At 43.7% G+C, this 16,704-nt stretch overlaps 1 protein-coding gene across 3 annotated transcripts; it reads left to right on the forward strand.

Annotated features, from left to right (window-relative positions):
* The first annotated feature begins 3,463 nt into the window (after positions 1-3,463).
* zc3h13 (zinc finger CCCH-type containing 13) lies at positions 3,464-13,566 on the forward strand. Of its 3 annotated transcripts, none has more exons than XM_026158928.1 (20): positions 3,464-3,659; positions 4,292-4,468; positions 4,626-4,729; positions 4,830-4,944; positions 5,074-5,185; positions 5,327-5,493; positions 5,641-5,789; positions 5,868-6,068; positions 6,202-6,369; positions 6,500-6,843; positions 6,976-7,434; positions 7,815-8,063; positions 8,145-8,628; positions 8,813-9,009; positions 9,318-10,553; positions 10,670-11,326; positions 11,419-11,562; positions 11,790-11,990; positions 12,720-12,883; positions 12,996-13,566. In XM_026158928.1, exons 2-20 carry the CDS (start codon positions 4,301-4,303, stop codon positions 13,197-13,199), a joined length of 5,523 nt encoding a protein of 1,840 aa, XP_026014713.1. In that variant the 5' UTR covers positions 3,464-3,659; positions 4,292-4,300; the 3' UTR covers positions 13,200-13,566. The 3 variants fall into 3 exon arrangements, with proteins under 3 accessions (XP_026014713.1, XP_026014712.1, XP_026014714.1); XM_026158927.1 differs by having other exon boundaries at positions 3,464-3,630; XM_026158929.1 differs by having other exon boundaries at positions 3,464-3,630; positions 6,208-6,369.
* The last annotated feature ends 3,138 nt before the right edge of the window (positions 13,567-16,704 follow it).

The following is a 16,704-nucleotide window of genomic DNA, read 5'->3' on the forward strand; positions in this document are numbered from 1 at the left end:
AGCAGTACACTCCATTTAATGGACACTTGAGAATATGTATGTATATAGTTTAGAGTTGGATACAGATTTTATCTTTTTGTGGTGTGATTTTTGATTTTTAGAGAATGTTTTGAAATAAAAGTCAAATTGCATTTAACCTGTGCGATTTTTTTATTATAAAAAGAAAAGGTTTTCCACATATGCAAAAAGTGCCCTTTTTTCCCCCTGGAGCACTTGCCCCCCAAAATGTCTGTGCACGCCACTGATAATAATATTTATAAACCTACCTGGCCAGCTGTCCAGTGATTAATTGCATAAGTACATGGAGGCAGGACCTCACAGCAGAAGCATACTTCTTAATATGTTATACATTATTATATGTATATTATATTTATTTTTCATCTATTGTATTTACAAACAGCAAGAAGTTACAAGCAAAGAAAGACCACACCATGGCACATGCTTAAATATCGAAAGTTTATTGATCAAATTTATTTATTAAAAAAATAGACATAATTTTTTCACCCAAAAAATACATGTTCAAAGCAACACGAGGTGGACCAATATCAGACAGAATTGTGAACTCAACTCTGTAGAGTAGGCAGTCATGAAGCAGTATTCCATGTTTGGCACTGATCACCACCTGCACTCATGTATATATCTTTCTACGTAGCACTTTTAATTCTTATTCTCATGTATATATCTCATGTATATCTCATGCATATATCTTTCTACGTAGCACTTTTAATTCTTATTCTTACTTTTATTTTTTTCATGTCTACTTAATCGCAATTTATGACAGTATGTTTGCACTGAAGCACTGCAGCAATTTCCTAATGTTGTAAACCTGCTCAACATTTGGCAATAAAACCCTTTCTGATTCTGATTCTGATTCTGATTCTGAGTACACTTTAATTTGTAAATTCAAGCTGTTCTTCATATTTTTGGCCACCAGATGTCACCAGAGATGACTGTGTTGAAAAGCTTCGGCATCAATAAGCCAGTATTGAAATATAATGTTTTTTCTGCTACATTTACAAAACAAGTTTTCCCGGTAGCCGAGTTTTAATCTTAGCTAGCTAGGACTCAATGGGCCATCTGTCAAGATTTATATCTTGTGTGTATGTGTGTAAGCCACCGCAGATGAACTGGGGAAAAATATAATTAAAAGCTGTACTTTTTTTTTTTTTTTTCAAATATTAAACTTTATTAAGAAACAGTATACAGAACATGTATACAATCAGAACAAAATTAACATATGCCAGGGGGTGTAATACAAAGAATTACAAACATTCAAATAATTTGTAATTACTACAAATAGTAATAGTTTTCATAGCCTTTTTGTTAAGTGATCCACTAATCAATTTTATGTAACATAAAACATCATTATAGTAATGTTTAAAATTAGGTTTTTTGTTACTGTATTTGCATTTGTGAAAATAAAATTTAGCTAAGATAACTAACAAGTTTATTATAAAGTAAACATCTTCTTTTTTTTGCCTTCGAAAGAAACAAAATACAACATTTTCCCATTTCACAGTAAAGTCATTATAGAGATGTCCAGCAATGAATCTACTGAAGTCTTTCCAAAATGTTCTAGCGTATGAACAGATCCAGAAGAGGTGTTGCACAGTCTCAGGATGGCTTCCACAAAATCCACAGTTCACATTTATGTCCCTTTTGAACTTCGTCATGTAATGATTAGCAGGATAAAATTTATGCAGTATTTTAAATGAGACTTCCTTCACTTTATTCGTTACCAGATACTTGTTAGGAATTGTCCATACTCTTTTCCAGTTAATGTCACTGACAAAGAAATTCCAATAAGAGACCACATGTGGGATAGTTAGAGATTCTGTCTGGAATAAAGCACGAATATTCTTATTACTTTTACTGTGGTTTGTTAGACAGATTCTTCCTATGTGTGAATCTAAAGGGTTGGGGAGAGAAACAGATGATATGCAAGGTTGAATACCTTTAAAAAGCATTATAATACCCGTAGGTATTGCATCAAATAATATGGCATATTCTTTGGGTGTGGCTGGAAATTTATAGGTGTTTAAGAATTCTGAATAGGACATAAGCTGCCCATTAGGATTAAACAGCTGATTCACTAAAACAATCTGTTTCTCAACCCACCTAGAAAAAAATAATGATTTATTTTTATACACTATGTTCCTATTATTCCAAATTGAATACGTGTGGGGTGTAAAGTTGTGTTTATATATAAGGGACCAAGCTAATAGAACTTGTTTGTGAAACATCGAGAGCTTTTCTGGAAGCTTATCTATATTATAATCACAACCTAAGATAAAACTTAGACCACCAAACTTAGAGAAAATGTAGTGAGGAATAAAATTCCAAATGGATACCGGATTTTTAAGAAAATGTTTAGCCCAATTAATCTTAAATGTATTGTTTAGAGTAGTAAAATCCAAAACATTGAGACCACCGTGTTCATAGTCATTCATCAATACACTTTTTCTGATGTAATGTGTCCGGTTTTTCCAAAGGAAGTTGAAGAGCATTCAGTCAATATCCTTACAAGTTTTGCCGTCCACATGCAGAGAAATTGCTGCATAAGTCAGTCGAGACAGACCTTCTGCTTTTGAGAGCAATACCCTTCCTCTTAAACTTAAATCTCTCTGCAACCATTGATTTAATTTGGTTTGAGATTTTTTAATAATTGGGGGAAAATTTAGTAAAATTCTGTCTTTTGGATCTTTGCAGATAATCAGACCTAAATATGTTGCTTCATTTTTAACTGTTATATTACAAATACTCTGAACATTACACTCTTTGACAGGTAATAACTGACATTTATTTAAGTTTAGGACCAATCCAGACCCTTTTGAGAAATCCTCTATTACACGTAAAGCAATTGGCACTTGGCTGGCATTTTTAAGAAAAATTGTGGTATCATCTGCCAATTGACTGATGACAATCTCTCTGTCTGCTATGTTTATACCCTTCACAGGGCTATTCGAAATATGAGAGGCAAGAATTTGGGTGCAAAGTAAAAAAAGATAAGGGCTAATCGGGCAACCTTGGCGTACACTTTGATTAAGACTAAAACGAAAAGTGGTGCCATTTTTCATTCTAATAGAACTATTAGCATTGGAATACAGAGTTTTGATAGCTCTGCAGAAGATATCACCAAAACCAAATTTCTGAAGTGTAAGAAATATAAATTCATGCTCAATTGAGTCAAAGGCTTTATAGAAGTCCAGGAGAAGGATAAATGAGTCATCAGATATTAATGCTGAGTAGTCCAGAATATCCAAGAAGAGTCTAATATTATTGGAGATGTGCCTGTTTGTCATAAAACCAGACTGTGTCTCGTCTACAATATCGTCCAAAATATATTTAATTCTTCTAGCTAGCAATAGAGCTAATGTTTTATAATCATTATTTAGGAGGCTTATTGGTCTCCAGTTGTCTATATAAAAGCTGTACACATGAACAGGCGGTGGCGGTAAATGCATCGCCGCGGAGGTTGAGTTCCTCATTCACAAACCACAAAAGAAGAAGGACCAATGACGCGCACTCTCCGCCAATATGAAGGCACCCAGGGCAGTTTCTGCCTTTGCTTTTAAAGAATAAGCCTTGTAAATTTTTTTTACAAGTGCTAAATCCGCCAGCCTGATTAAAGTAGGTGTGACACCGAAAAAATATCTTGGGTGAGACCGTGTTTTCATTTGCAGATTAGCATGCAGGCTACTGGAGCAGGCTAAGATAGGCCCCGCGCTGAGATAAAACATGACACAGTTAACTTTAGCATTAGCCTGCATTCGCTTGTTTTATTCTAGTATGAGATATGCAGAATAATTACTGTTAATCTACGACGCTTTTTGAATTTCAGAAGCATCCTGGTTAGTTAAAGATGGTAAACAGAACTCAGTTCTTGTAGTTAACGGGGAACTTCAGCTTACTTAAAGGTAGCATGCGTTGTTGCTCGCTATAAGTTAGCGCAGAGCAGCTGCACTGACGGCAGATATTTGCATGTGTTTATGTTTTGGATGCTCCATTATGCACAGGAGTACTAGAGCATCCGGGAAGGCCATGTGATTATCAAACGGTTGCAACAGTAACAGTGAGAAATGGGTTTTCGGTTGCAGTTTAAGATCGGTTGTAGGGAATGAATAAATTCAGGGAGTTTGAGGGAATCGCACTGCAAAGAAAGTTTCCTGCCAGACTTGCTTTGTTTTTTTGTTTTGTTTTCTTTTTAAGTCATTTTTTTTCTAAAGTGCCAAGCTGTAAACATGCAGATGATTAAAGAGAGTTCACTGAGCGTTGTTTGTCATATTTGCAGTCCTGCAGAATGTCCAAGATCAGGCGGAAGGTAACAGTGGAAAATTCAAAAACCATATCTGACAGCAGCAGCAGCAGCAGCACCACAACCAGCAGCAGCACCAACCCCGCTGCTCCGTCCCGCAGGCCAAGTGTGTTTGAAAGGCTTGGACCCAGCACTGGGAGTAATGCTGCTGATGTATGTATAACCCAGAGGTCAGAGAGGGTTTTCCCCCTCCAGGGGGAAATTTCCAAGTCTCTGTGTCTTTGAATGAATATGGCACAGTGCGCTGTTTCTTCTTTGGCCTGGCTCATCTGTATTTTGTTTTTTTGTTGTTGTTTTTCTTTTTTTTTAGAGTCACTGTAGAAATTGGCTGAAGACTGGGAATTGCAGTTACGGCAACACTTGTCGCTACACACATGGAACTCAGCCACGAGGCAAAGGATTTAGCTTTAGCCGGTAAGATGGCTGCGGTTATTGAATTTGTATTGAGTGTTGCTTTTAAAATCAAATCGACCTTTGTGCATGTGTTTTTCTAATCTCTGCGTTAATGAAACAGGTCAACCGAGAGGCCCACAGGTGATCTGCGGGAGAGGATGAAAAATAAAAGACAGGATGTTGAAGCAGAAAACCTGAAACGAGACCTAGATGAGCCCTCGTCCCCCACAGTAAGAGTGAGTCCTCTGCTCTTTTGGTCTTTGATAATAACGCATTTCTGAATGAAGAATCTAGTTTAGATTTGAAATCGCTTTGGAAAGTTTAGTACATTGTGCAAAACGGTTTGTTTGTGTGTGCTACTGTAGCAGAGAGAGTCCTCCAGAGGCCGACACAGAGAGAAGGAGGATATAAAGATAACAAAGGAGCGTACCCCAGGCAGTGAAGAAGAACCCACAGAGTGGGAAACCAATCGTGAAGGTTCGGTGTTTTGTTTTGATGACGTTTAAAGGGAAATTGACACATTTATTTGTAAATACCATTTTGATGTTGTGGATTGAAACGCTCTTCTCCATTCCAATTTTACTGTTTTGGTTTGGGTTTTTTCCCATTAATTTTCAGACTCTGATATCGGTGATTACGACTATGAGCTATCCCTAGAGATGAAGCGTCAAAAGATTCAGCGTGAACTAATGAAATTAGAGCAGGAAAACTTGGAGAAGAGAGAAGAAATTGTCATCAAGAAAGACGAAACTCCGACGAAAGCCAGAACCACAGCCTTGCCAAAGGTAAGCGATGAGATGCTTTGATTATTTCAATACGTGACCTCTGGATTTCAAAAGTATTAGCACAGCTCACTTCCTCCGTTGAAGTAGCTGTCTGCAAGGGTGGTTGTCATCTGAATTTTAGCTCGATCTGTCACATTCGTCCTTCAGGCTTCCCCTGAGCAGTTAAGCTCCAAAGATTCACCCTCATCCAGAAAGTCCAGTGGCTCGCCAAAACATAAACGGGGAAACAAAGGGCTGGGCTCGGGGAAGAAAGAAAAGAAGGCATCAATATCCTCACCTGTTTTAGAAACTACCAGGTAGGGAAGAAAAACAAAATATGAGACCTACAGATTTGATGAGGTTCTGATAAATATTTTCTGTCATTCTTTGACCAGGTCTTCGAAAGGAAGCCACAGCAAGAAGAAAGGGCCCCGTACCCCCAGTCCCCCTCCACCGGTCCCTCTGGACCTGCCCGTGGTCGGGAAAAAACACAAAGGCAAGCACAAAAATAAGGAGAAGTCTGACGAGAAGCAGAAGGAGGGTAAAGATCGTGGACGAGATGCAGAAAAACACAAAGAGAAGAAGGAAAAACGCAGGTAAAGTGGGGATTTAGTGCATCCTGCAGCGTGTGTATGTTTTTAATTCGTTGAGTCATATTCACAGTTATCCTGAGTTATCCTTTTCAACTTCCAGTGCTCGCTCTTTATAATGTCACCTTTTTGTTTGAAGGGACAGATCTGACAGTTCCCACAAGGCCAAGAGGTCTGTGACATCAGAGGAGCGTTCTGGTAGCGTGTCATCTCCCTCCAGGGGTGCGTCGCCCTCAGCCAGGAAGAAATCTACCTCTCCTAAAGCTTCCTCCCATAAGGCTTCTATCTTGGCATCCCCTCCTCACAGGTGAGCACACAGAAACCTTTTTTTCCAGGGCTGTAAACATTGCAGGATCACTCACCTGTACTTCTTTCTTCACAGTTGGGTAAATATTTGATCATGACAGCCAAGAGGAAATAACCTTTTGTCACTGCAGGTCTCCTTCTCCTCCACGCCACCAACGCAGCCCCACTCCTCCCCGTCACCGCTCGCCTTCGTCCCACTCCGGTTCCTCTGCCCAGCGGCACTCTCCCTCTCCTCGACGCCGTCGTTCTTCTTCCCCCATCTACCACAGAAGCGCCACCGCTCAGGCCTCCGCCTCCTCACCTCAGAGCTCCCGGCGCTCTCGTTCGCCTCCTGCTTCTCATGACACCTCGTCACCCCATCGGCGATCTGACAGGTTGAGCCCCAGCCGGCGCCACTCCAGGGGCCGCGAGAGGAGTCGTGGCGACAGAGAGAGGAGTCCTCCCATCCAGGACCGCAGACATGAGCGCAGAGATGGTATCGTCATCTTCCATTACTGGATTTCTCTTTATCAGTCTGTTGGCTGGAGCCTTGCTTTAAAATATAGGCTGTCAATTAAAAAAATGTACATTTATCTGCTATTAAGCTATTTGTCTTTTCTCCACACAGATAGTCACAGCAAACGAGAGAAGGACAGCATCCGTGACGACCGGGACTATGACTCTGAACAGATCTCCCGGGATGCCCGTGACGACCGGGACGCCCGAGATGCTCGTGACCGACGGGACGCTCGTGACCGAGGAAGGGAACCAACTCGAGATTCTCGTGATAGCAGGGATGTGAAGGACTTGAGAGAGAGCAGGGTGGAGACCTGCTCCAGTCGAGACCGCGAACGGGAGCGAGAGAAGGACCGGGAAAAGGAGAGGGAGCGAGAAAAGGAAAGAGACAGAGAGAGGGAGAGGATTGATGCACACAGGAAGGAGGACCTGACTCAGGATGACAGGAGCTACGGGAGAGGGCATGGACGTGACGATGGAGGCAGAGGAGAAGCAAGGACTGAGAGCAGGATGGACAGAGCTGATAGGAATGGACGAGGTAGAGGACGCGCTAATGACATACCTGAGAAAGGCAAGTAAATAAAAGCAAAGTGATTATTTCAGTCTTTTTAAAGAATGAATTTGAAATACTGCTGTGAGTTTTGAGAGTGTGTGTGCGGCAACAAAAGACGAGACATTTTGATAATAAGCTGCTGGAACATCTCATATCTAATGAGGGAAATTAACAAAATAATTGAGAGTGAAAAGATGACTGGAGATTTCTGCGTCCCATGATCAATAAAAGATTGGAAGGATCTGCAGAAATCTTTTTTACGCAAAGGAAAAGCAGAAATGCTAGCTAAAATCTTCACTGTATCCCAAATTTGATGGTAATTGTTTTCCCTCTTAGTCTTTTTGGGTGACTGTCTTGAAATATATGTCAACCCATTTTCTCATTTTTCCTTCTGTTAGGCTCCAACAGAAACTCTCGGGGTTCCCAACTGGAAAGCAGCCATGACAACTGGGAATCGCGGAGCAGTGCCGTTCGTGAACGGAGTGTGGAGAGGAGCACAGATCGCAGTGCCAATGAAAGAAGCTCTGACAGGGTGCCAGACCGAGATCGCTACGAGTGTGAGAGAAGAGGGGAGCAGACCAGAGACCCCTCGTATGACAGGAGAGGAGGACATGGAGAGCGGGATCGCAGAGACAACCGCGAAAGAGGTGAAGATTAGAAGCCCGCACATGATTTCCTTCGTTAAAGTGAGTGTGTAGTTATTCATGGCTGGTTTCTCTGTTTAACAGACCAAAGGGCAGCTTCTCCAAGCAGACACCAGGGGAGGCTGGAGGAGTCTGAGAGGGACGAGAGGAGGGACGAGCGCAGGACTGAGAGAGCTGAAGACAGGAGAGACGACAGGACTCGCGAACGGGAGAGGGAGCGAGAGAGGGAGCGGGAGAGAGAGAAAGAGAAGGAGAGAGAGCGGGAGAGAGAGAGGGAAAAGGAGCGGGAGAAGGAGAGGGAGGCGGAGAGGGAGCGGGAGCGAGCCAGGGAGAGAGAACGAGAGCGAGAAAGGGAGAGGGAGCGAGAGCGAGAGAGGGAAAGGGAGCGCGAGGAGCGGGAGAGAGAGAGGGAGAGGAAAGAGAGAGAACGGGAGAGAGAACAGCGCGAGCGGGAGAGACTGCGGGAATGGGAGGCCCGAGAGAGGGGAAGGGAGGAGAGGCGGGAGAGGAGAGACGACGCCAGGGATGAACGGCCGGTTCGAGACAGCCGGGACGATCGCAAGTTGAGGCATGTGTCAGTTTTTAATCCGTGTATTTGTGCGACTTTCTACATTAAATAGTCATCCGCACATAATCCAGCAATTATTTACAAAGTAAAGTTTCCTGAATGTTCGGATTTAGTTTTATGTAGCCGTTATCGTGCTAATCTCCAAATACTGATCTGCGCTTATTATAATGTCCTCTCCTTCTAGTCGTAAGAGGCCCAGGATGGATAGCAGCCAGAGTCCCCGATCCTCTCCTAAGCGAACGACACTGGACCTCAGTCCAGCAGACAGCGACGACTACAATAGTGCCGAAGATAAAAGTGAGCGCCCGATTGGCCGAGGGCAGGCCAAGCTCCACCCTCAGCCCCTCCTCCCCAGCCCAGTGTGTCTGCCTCCATCTGACAGTAGGGAAATTCTTTTTGAAAGGGCACACTTATATTTTAATGGGGGGTTGCACTTTTATACACATCCTTCTGTAAACGTGTGTGCTCTGTGTAAACACTTTTAAGTTTCATTTCTCTTTGTAAAATGTGCTGGTGCTTTGGAGTCATTGGCTGTCAAGTGAAAAGAAAATGAAAGAGCTTTCATGTCAAAGGGCTCCTTTAGGTTAGATTTTCCTTTCACTGCATTTTCAGCCGATACCTCCAAGGAAAAACTTCTGTACTTGACTCCAATGCTTTAAAAGTGCTGAACGTGTTTATGTGACACACAGATGGGGACAAGCATCGTCTGCTGAGCCAGGTGGTACGGCCCCAGGAGCCGCTGTTACGATCGCCGCCGAGAACTGCCGCATCCGATGACAAGCCCACTCACTGGAAGGATGAGGACCGCAGGGTAGTCGGGGACAAAAGGGAAGCACGCGGTCGCCATGAGGACCTGGAGCCTCGTGGGGAACGAAGCAGAGGGGCCGACAGGCGTGGAGAGCACCTCTCAGACGCGCCTTCTGACTTGCGTACCAGAGGCAGAGATCCTACACCACCTCCGCATCTACCCCTTGCCGCTGCCACTGAAGACAGAGAGACCAGTGGTTCCCAGTTGCATGAGGAGGGGAAAAAGAAGACAAAGTCACAGAGGAAGGGCTTGAAGAAGGGTCGCAAAGACGAAGAGACTGTCGCTGGCAGCGCCCTGGCTGCTGCAGGGGACCGATTCAACCCCGAGCCCCCATCTGGGGCTTCTGCAGACGTGCCTCCACCCTTACATTCTCCCAGGAAAGGGGCAAAGAAGAAAGCTCTAGAGCGAAAGAGGAAGCGATCGCGAGGGGCAGAGTCTGAAGCATCCGAGGAGGAAACTTCAACCTACCTGCCACACAGTAAGAGGAAGAGGGGTCCTCGGACACCGCCGCCCTCAATGAGACCTGATCAGCGAGGCGCTGGAGGGAATACAGAGCGCTCTCCTCTCTCCAAAATGGACAATTTCAGTGACTGGTCAGATGAGGAGGTGACAGACCGGGGAGGCTCGCTGGAAACACTTGCTCCTTTGGTTTCTGCTGATAGGGCTCCTGCTGAACCTCTCAGGAGAGGTGGAGGCCCCAGGATGGGCCGGGGTAATCCACCACCCATTGCACCTCTGCTCTCCCAGGATCCTCCAATGCTGCTGCAGACTTTGCCTCCGCAGCCTCTGATGTCCCAACCGCTGCTCCGCAAACCCCCACCAGAGCAGACGCGCAGCAGCAGCATGGGGAGCAACCAGAGTCGGACATCGTCTCGACGCCTGCGTTCACCCTCTAACGAGTCAGCCCACAGAGAAGATCCCCAGGGCCCACGATCGCGCCGGGGCATACTTCAAGGCACCAACTCTCGGGACCGGGAAAGAGAGCGGGAGCGAGAGAGAGAACGGGAGAGGGAGCGAGACCGCGAGAGGCCGGCGGCGAATGACCCTCCGTGCTCTGAGAGGAAGTCCCGGATTGATCAGCTGAGGAGAGGAGAGCCCAGCCGTAGCACCTCATCAGGTAAAAGCCTCACCTGAATCCTGAACGTGACACAGAATTGCACACATCCTGTACTACCAGGATCACTCTGAATTTGACCTATGTTTATTTATTTATTAATTTATTTTTTAATTTAGACCGGCAGGATTCTCGCAGCCACAGCTCCCGACGCAGCTCTCCTGATTCTGAGAGGCAGGCCAGGTCCAGGTCCCGTGCCGGCTCCTACGACAGTCGAGAAAGGGAAAGGGAGCCGTTTGAACGGGAGAGGGAAAGAGAGAGGGAGAGAGAACGCAAGGACCTCCGACCTCAGCAGCAACAGCAGCAGCCTCTGCTTCTTCAACAGCAACTACAACAACCACCATCATCAAGAGAATGGGAGCCTGAATGGCCAAGCCGGGGGCGGGAGCCCCTGCTGATGCGTCCTGGTCGCGAACCTCTCCTTAGGGAGCGGGACATCCGGGACAGGGAACGCTTACTCCCCGAAGGACTCATCCAGCAGCATGAACGGGAAAGGGAGAGAGAACGGGAGAGAGACAGTCGAGGTGACCGAGGTGTTGACCGAGAGAGGGAAAGGTTGATGATGATGGATATCACGCCCCACGGGGACCCCAGGGCTCCAGTACGAGGGGACATCAGAGGAGACTTGCGAGGAGACATGATGAGACAAGACAGGATGGATTACGAGCCTCTGCTGCCCAGAGAAGCTTTCAGTCCTCCAGAGCCTGAGAAACCAAGCAACAGTCCCCATCTAACTGGAGATCAACGGGAGGTGGAGAAGGCAGACAGCATCGATGGTAAGAAGATAAAAACGTGCATAAATGTTTGTCTTTTCCATTTCTTGTTTTTCCTACAAGGATTTTAAGAAAACTGTGTGTGGTGGTTTTAGGAGACGATGATGGGAAGGAAGACGATGTCCAGTCTATGGCATCTGTTGGCGAGGAGTACGAACCGATCAGCGATGATGAGCTGGATGAAATTCTGGCTGACAGCCAGAAAAAAGAAGATCAACAAGAAGAAGAGAAAATCACAGGTACAATAAAGACATTCTGTGGATAATATATACACACATGAAAGTGTGTCGTCAGTTTCTCTCCCCTCTTTATTTCTTTATTTTTATTTGATTGTCTTGAATTCTGACAGGCCTGAAGTTCATCAACTCTACAATTAATAACAATTGAGAAAATGCAAAGTATTCAGTGGAATTTTCTCTGGTGATCTTTAACAAATGAAGCCTCTGCCTTTGTCGTGTGCCGACAGGTCCTCTGGATGTGATAGATGTGGACTGGTCCAGCCTGATGCCCAAGCAGAAACAGGAACCGCGGGCAGCGGGGGCAGCCTTGCTCCGCTTCACCCCAGGGGCGGTGCTTCTTAGGGCAGGCATATCCAAGAGACTTGCTGGCCCAGAACTCCTGGAACAAGTCAAAGAAGTGTGCAAGTCTGAGCTGGACGATCCCAAAGGTGAGTTAGGGACATAAAAACTGGATGTATTGAGTCAACAGTCAAATCTCATTAAAGGAAAAAACAATTTTCTGCAGAATGCGTATGTGGTTGGAGGTTGGAGGCCAGAGAAGAAAAGTTGTAGGCTTTTGGATACTGTGGAGGGGACGTTTAAATTCATGTCTGTACCTCTAGACTGAAAATATGAAGTGGCATGCCTGTTTATCATTAAGAGAAGGGGTTCCCGTCACCAAATAAACCAAAACGAAGAGGAAATGGATAACACCACTGGCAACTTAATAAACTGCCATTCCCTTCGTCCTCTCCTCAAGCGTCATCTCCCGAACTGAAGCCGGGATCCAACACATGACAACGTGATTAAATGTGCATATGTGTTCCAGATATTGTTGCAGTTATTGTCAGCAGATTAGACATGGGACCCTCTCCGTCTCTGGACAGCTGTGGCAGCTAATGTTAGGTTCGAGTGGCCTAAAATTCACACCTCACAGTTTGGTTACATTTTCACATTGTATGAGAGTTTATTCACTAACTGTAACAGAGTTACATCCACTTCAAAGACAGTTTCACTCATGCTGGCTAACAGCAGAGCTTGTCTGACTTCTTGACGTGGATCAGGCTCCTTTTACAAAGTTTCACAACCTCTTCCAGAAGAAATAAAGCTGAACGCTTCTTTTTTAAAAATTCCTGTTGATCCATCAAATTAAACCTCTGTTGTCGTCATCTTGGTAGATGCTGACAAGCTCTTTGAGCATGACCTGGGAGCCTTGAATATGGCAGCTCTGAACAGGCGGGTGGAGAGGGCAGGTTTATTGAGGAATCTGGGGCCGTGCTGTAAGGCCCTGTGTGCTCGCAGGGACTTCGCCATCCGCCGGCAACTGTTGAAAAACGAAAAGGTATGTGCTCTCCAGTTACAGACCTAAATTGAGATCAACAAATTGTTTATTAATCTTAAATGAATGTGCTTAAATCTTTTAACTCTTAGCTCTTAACTATTTTTTTTCTCAGGGTCTATCCAAGCATGACCCCACCACACCTGTGGTGGACAATGAACTCCTGCAGATGAGCATGCGTCTCTTCAGAAGGACCATGGCTGGCCAGGCATCGGCCCCGGAAAGGTCGGACAGTGGGTCGGCACCAGCAGCTGAAATTACTGAAGCTGGTAGTAGTAGTAAGCTCAGCACAGCACAGCCTGAGGTCTGTGTGTCCTGAGAGTAAAACACATCAGAGGTGAATGCTTCTAGGCCTTTACTTCCTCTCACTCCTAACTCTGTTTCTTGCTGTCTCATTTCGTTACATACGTAGCCTTTTTAGTCACGAGAGGGAAAAAGGCAATGTTATGACTCTTTCAGTTATTTGTTTTTCATGATGTGTTCCATAGACTGATAACTAGCCTATGGAGGGGTGCAACTATCCATGTATGAGAAATCTAAAACGCCTAAAATGACTTCATGTTTTTGTGGATTTACAGTGTTTTAGAGCAGATTTTTAACGATCAGTTTCACCTGCCTGACAAAGATTTGTTTCCCATGTTGTGCATTGGTTAGTACAACTGTGCATTAAAATGGTTAGATGTTGATTTTTTTTTTTTTTTTTTTTTGGTAACTGGTCTTTTGGTTTGTATGAAACGACTGTTCAGCCATGACATAATGGGACACTTAATATTGTTCTGGTTTTTTTGTTTGTTTGTTTACACCATAATACATGAATCCGAGTCTATAGCATTGGCTGCAGATTTTATTGACTCACAACAGTGAAACATCCTGCAGGAACTTGAAAGAACATTTCTCACTAAAAAGCACTGCCAAGCTATTCCTTCACTGAATGTAATTAGTTAAAGCTTTTAGTTTGTGGAAACACGCTTTATTTTTTGTGTTTCTTTTAAATGGTTTGGCAGTGTCTTTCTTACAGGAACTGAAGGGAGTGCAGATCACCAGGTCACGAACATGAACGAGTGGAATTCCTCTTCTCACGAGCCCACATCATCCATGATGGAGCCAAAGCGCTCCCAGTAGGAAAAGACAGTGTACTGCTTAGGAAATAATGACTGAAAACAAGCCATTAATCTGAACTTTCAATCTGTCATGGAGGCGGCTAAACAAGGTCACGGTAGTCTTGCACAGATGGATAAGGTGCACCTTTACAATGTGGTTGTATCAGGAGACAGTTGCTTAACAAAAAGCGCAAGATTTGCCTTATGCGTGTGCTGGGATAATTTTAAAGGACTGAAAAGATTAGGAAGGGGCAAAGTACTTTTGTCCTAAAGCTCTGGATTCAACGTGATCCACCACCCAATCCAGCTCCATGACAGGAAATCTCATTCCTCTTCTCCACCCATTCGGGGTCAGCGCCTGTCCTACACCCAGTTTTCACATTTTGACTTCTGAAAATTTCTGCCAAAACGAAATTGGCAATAACACAATACCGAAAATAAATAAAAATTTTCCAGAATTGGGACCACTTACTAAGGAAAGGACTACCTCATGAAATCCTGTCCCACTGAGGAAACAATTCACCATCTGCTACATAATGTGTGGTTCACGATGTGGGTCGGTTTCGAGAACTAACAGGAGTGGCCGAAAAGTAGTATCAGTAATTTTATCGACACAGAGACATCGAACTCAGTTTCCCATTATTTTTCAGTTTGACCATGACTCTGGTTTTACAGAAAACATTTTTACAAACTTTTTTTTTGTCCTTGTCTCTAATATTCGAGTAATGATATCTGGTTCAATGCTGTAATTTTTTTTTTTTTACTGTAAAATAAATATTGACATTTTCACAAATAAGGACAAACGTGATGAAATCTTCAAGCAAACAAATTTTTGAGGTAAGTTCTGGAGTTTAGCATATAATTACCACCACTTCATGGGTGATAGGTTTATGAGTTTGTCTCCATATGTGTCTACAGAGGAAGTCTTATGACTAATTTAATTATGTGGAAAAATTTGTTTAATTTCACATTTCTATACATGTGCAAAATAACACCATGTTTGATAAAATATGTATACTGAAAACAAAGATATACATTTTTTTAAAGTTATTTAAACATATTTGTCACCATCTGTGATTTTAATAATTAATTTTACCTTTCTAGTATATCTGAGATTCTTAGAAGTAGACATATCAGTAGAATTTGGATGTTAACTAAAGTTTCAATTAGAATGCCTGAAATGTTAGAAGAGTTGTAGGTATCTACAGCAGTTCAATTGCTGATAGTAATTATTAATAACAATCGAACTTTGACTAATAAAAACTGGATTCTAGATGCTAAAATTGCATTTTAGCTTTTTCAACGTGGAGTTCTAAGATAAGCCATAAAATCTTTGTTCATACAGAGGAAAATTCTGATGCCACTCTGCTTGGTGCAATGAAAACAGCAACTGGGTGTAGAGTCATGTTGAAAACACGCAGTTCTTTGAATCTTTGGGCTGAAGGAGGGACAATACTCGGTGTATAAATGCTCAATCAACAATCATTTATTTGCATACAATTCAACAATAAGAGCATTAGAACGTCCGGATGGGAGAGATGCTACCAGAGGGTCAGGCACATGTCTCAAAATGGTGACGGGTTGCTCAGCTTTTTATAGTCTCTAGTGGCCCCCAGCTAGTCGTAAAAGCCAAAACATCACATTTTTTCTCTGTTACAGCGCCTAAGTTATGACCTCGGCAGTTGTTTCTCTGCTTTCTGTAAGGTGGGGGTGTGGAATGTGGTCTGTCTATCTCCCCTGTCTTAGACACAGAGTCTCCTGCTTACAACCTTCTCTTCATGATTCAACAATTAAGCATGTCAAGAAAACAGTGTAACACATTCCCAGCAGATCAAGGATACAGAGTGATGCACATTTATCTAATGAACTAATATGTGAATATGTTCTGTTAACTCAAAAGTATAATGAGAACTAAACTACATACAGATCACACACTCTATTTTAAAGGGTATAATATGATCTACAACAATATCCTAATTCAACTATTTTGATTACATCTATAAGGTAACATATAATAACAGAATAATATCACAATACCCTCTTTTGATCTCTCATTAAAGAGATCACTAATAACATGCACTTCAGCGTTGCAAGGTCCAGGTTTTCTTGATCCTGAGGCCCTCTGTCCCCTTTTGACGGGTGGACCATATGGGGGATGACCTCTGTGTTCACGCAGTTCAGATGCAAGCAAAGTTAGATTTACAACCATACCAGCAGTTACAGATGGCACTCCCATCATTCCCAATTTTCCCACAGCTTTATTTTGGTGCTCCAGTTTTCCACTCCCATTTTAATGCCCCCTTATACCTTTCAAATGTACTTAGACTAGAACCTCTGTCTAAGGAGCTTTTAACCTTTATTTTTATTGCTGCAGCTACCAGTGTCTTCCAGTTGGGTGATTCTCAGCTTCTTTCTTCGTCCTCCGGGGTTAGACCACCCTTTAGTCATTGCACAGTTCTGGGGATTATTGCGATTTCAAACAAGGATCTGTGTGTTTTGGGGTCACCGCCGTGTCCCCCTTTTTGCCAAGAGCCTCTCGAACCTCGTTGGTCTGGTGTTCCTGGTTTTCGCCAACCCCTTCATGGTTATTGCTGTGTTTGTGGGATCCATCTTCTCCAGGAGCCCAAACGTCATGACACTTGACCCCAGTTGCTGTCTCGGCAGTCCCTACATCTGTCCCTGCTGTGAAGGGTCCTCACATCTCCGGGTCCCCGTCTGGTGTCT

This window comes from Astatotilapia calliptera, chromosome 23 (assembly GCF_900246225.1).
Source record: "Astatotilapia calliptera chromosome 23, fAstCal1.2, whole genome shotgun sequence".
Taxonomy (NCBI): Eukaryota; Metazoa; Chordata; class Actinopteri; order Cichliformes; family Cichlidae; genus Astatotilapia; species Astatotilapia calliptera.

Excerpts from the sequence above, each read along its gene's own strand:
- zc3h13 (XM_026158928.1), top strand. The coding sequence starts at position 4,301 with ATGTCCAAGATCAGGCGGAAGGTAACAGTGGAAAATTCAAAAACCATA. Across the intron at positions 7,435-7,814 it reads TAATGACATACCTGAGAAAG|GCTCCAACAGAAACTCTCGG; the intron begins GCAAGTAAATAA and ends TCCTTCTGTTAG. Across the intron at positions 11,991-12,719 it reads TGAGCTGGACGATCCCAAAG|ATGCTGACAAGCTCTTTGAG; the intron begins GTGAGTTAGGGA and ends TCATCTTGGTAG.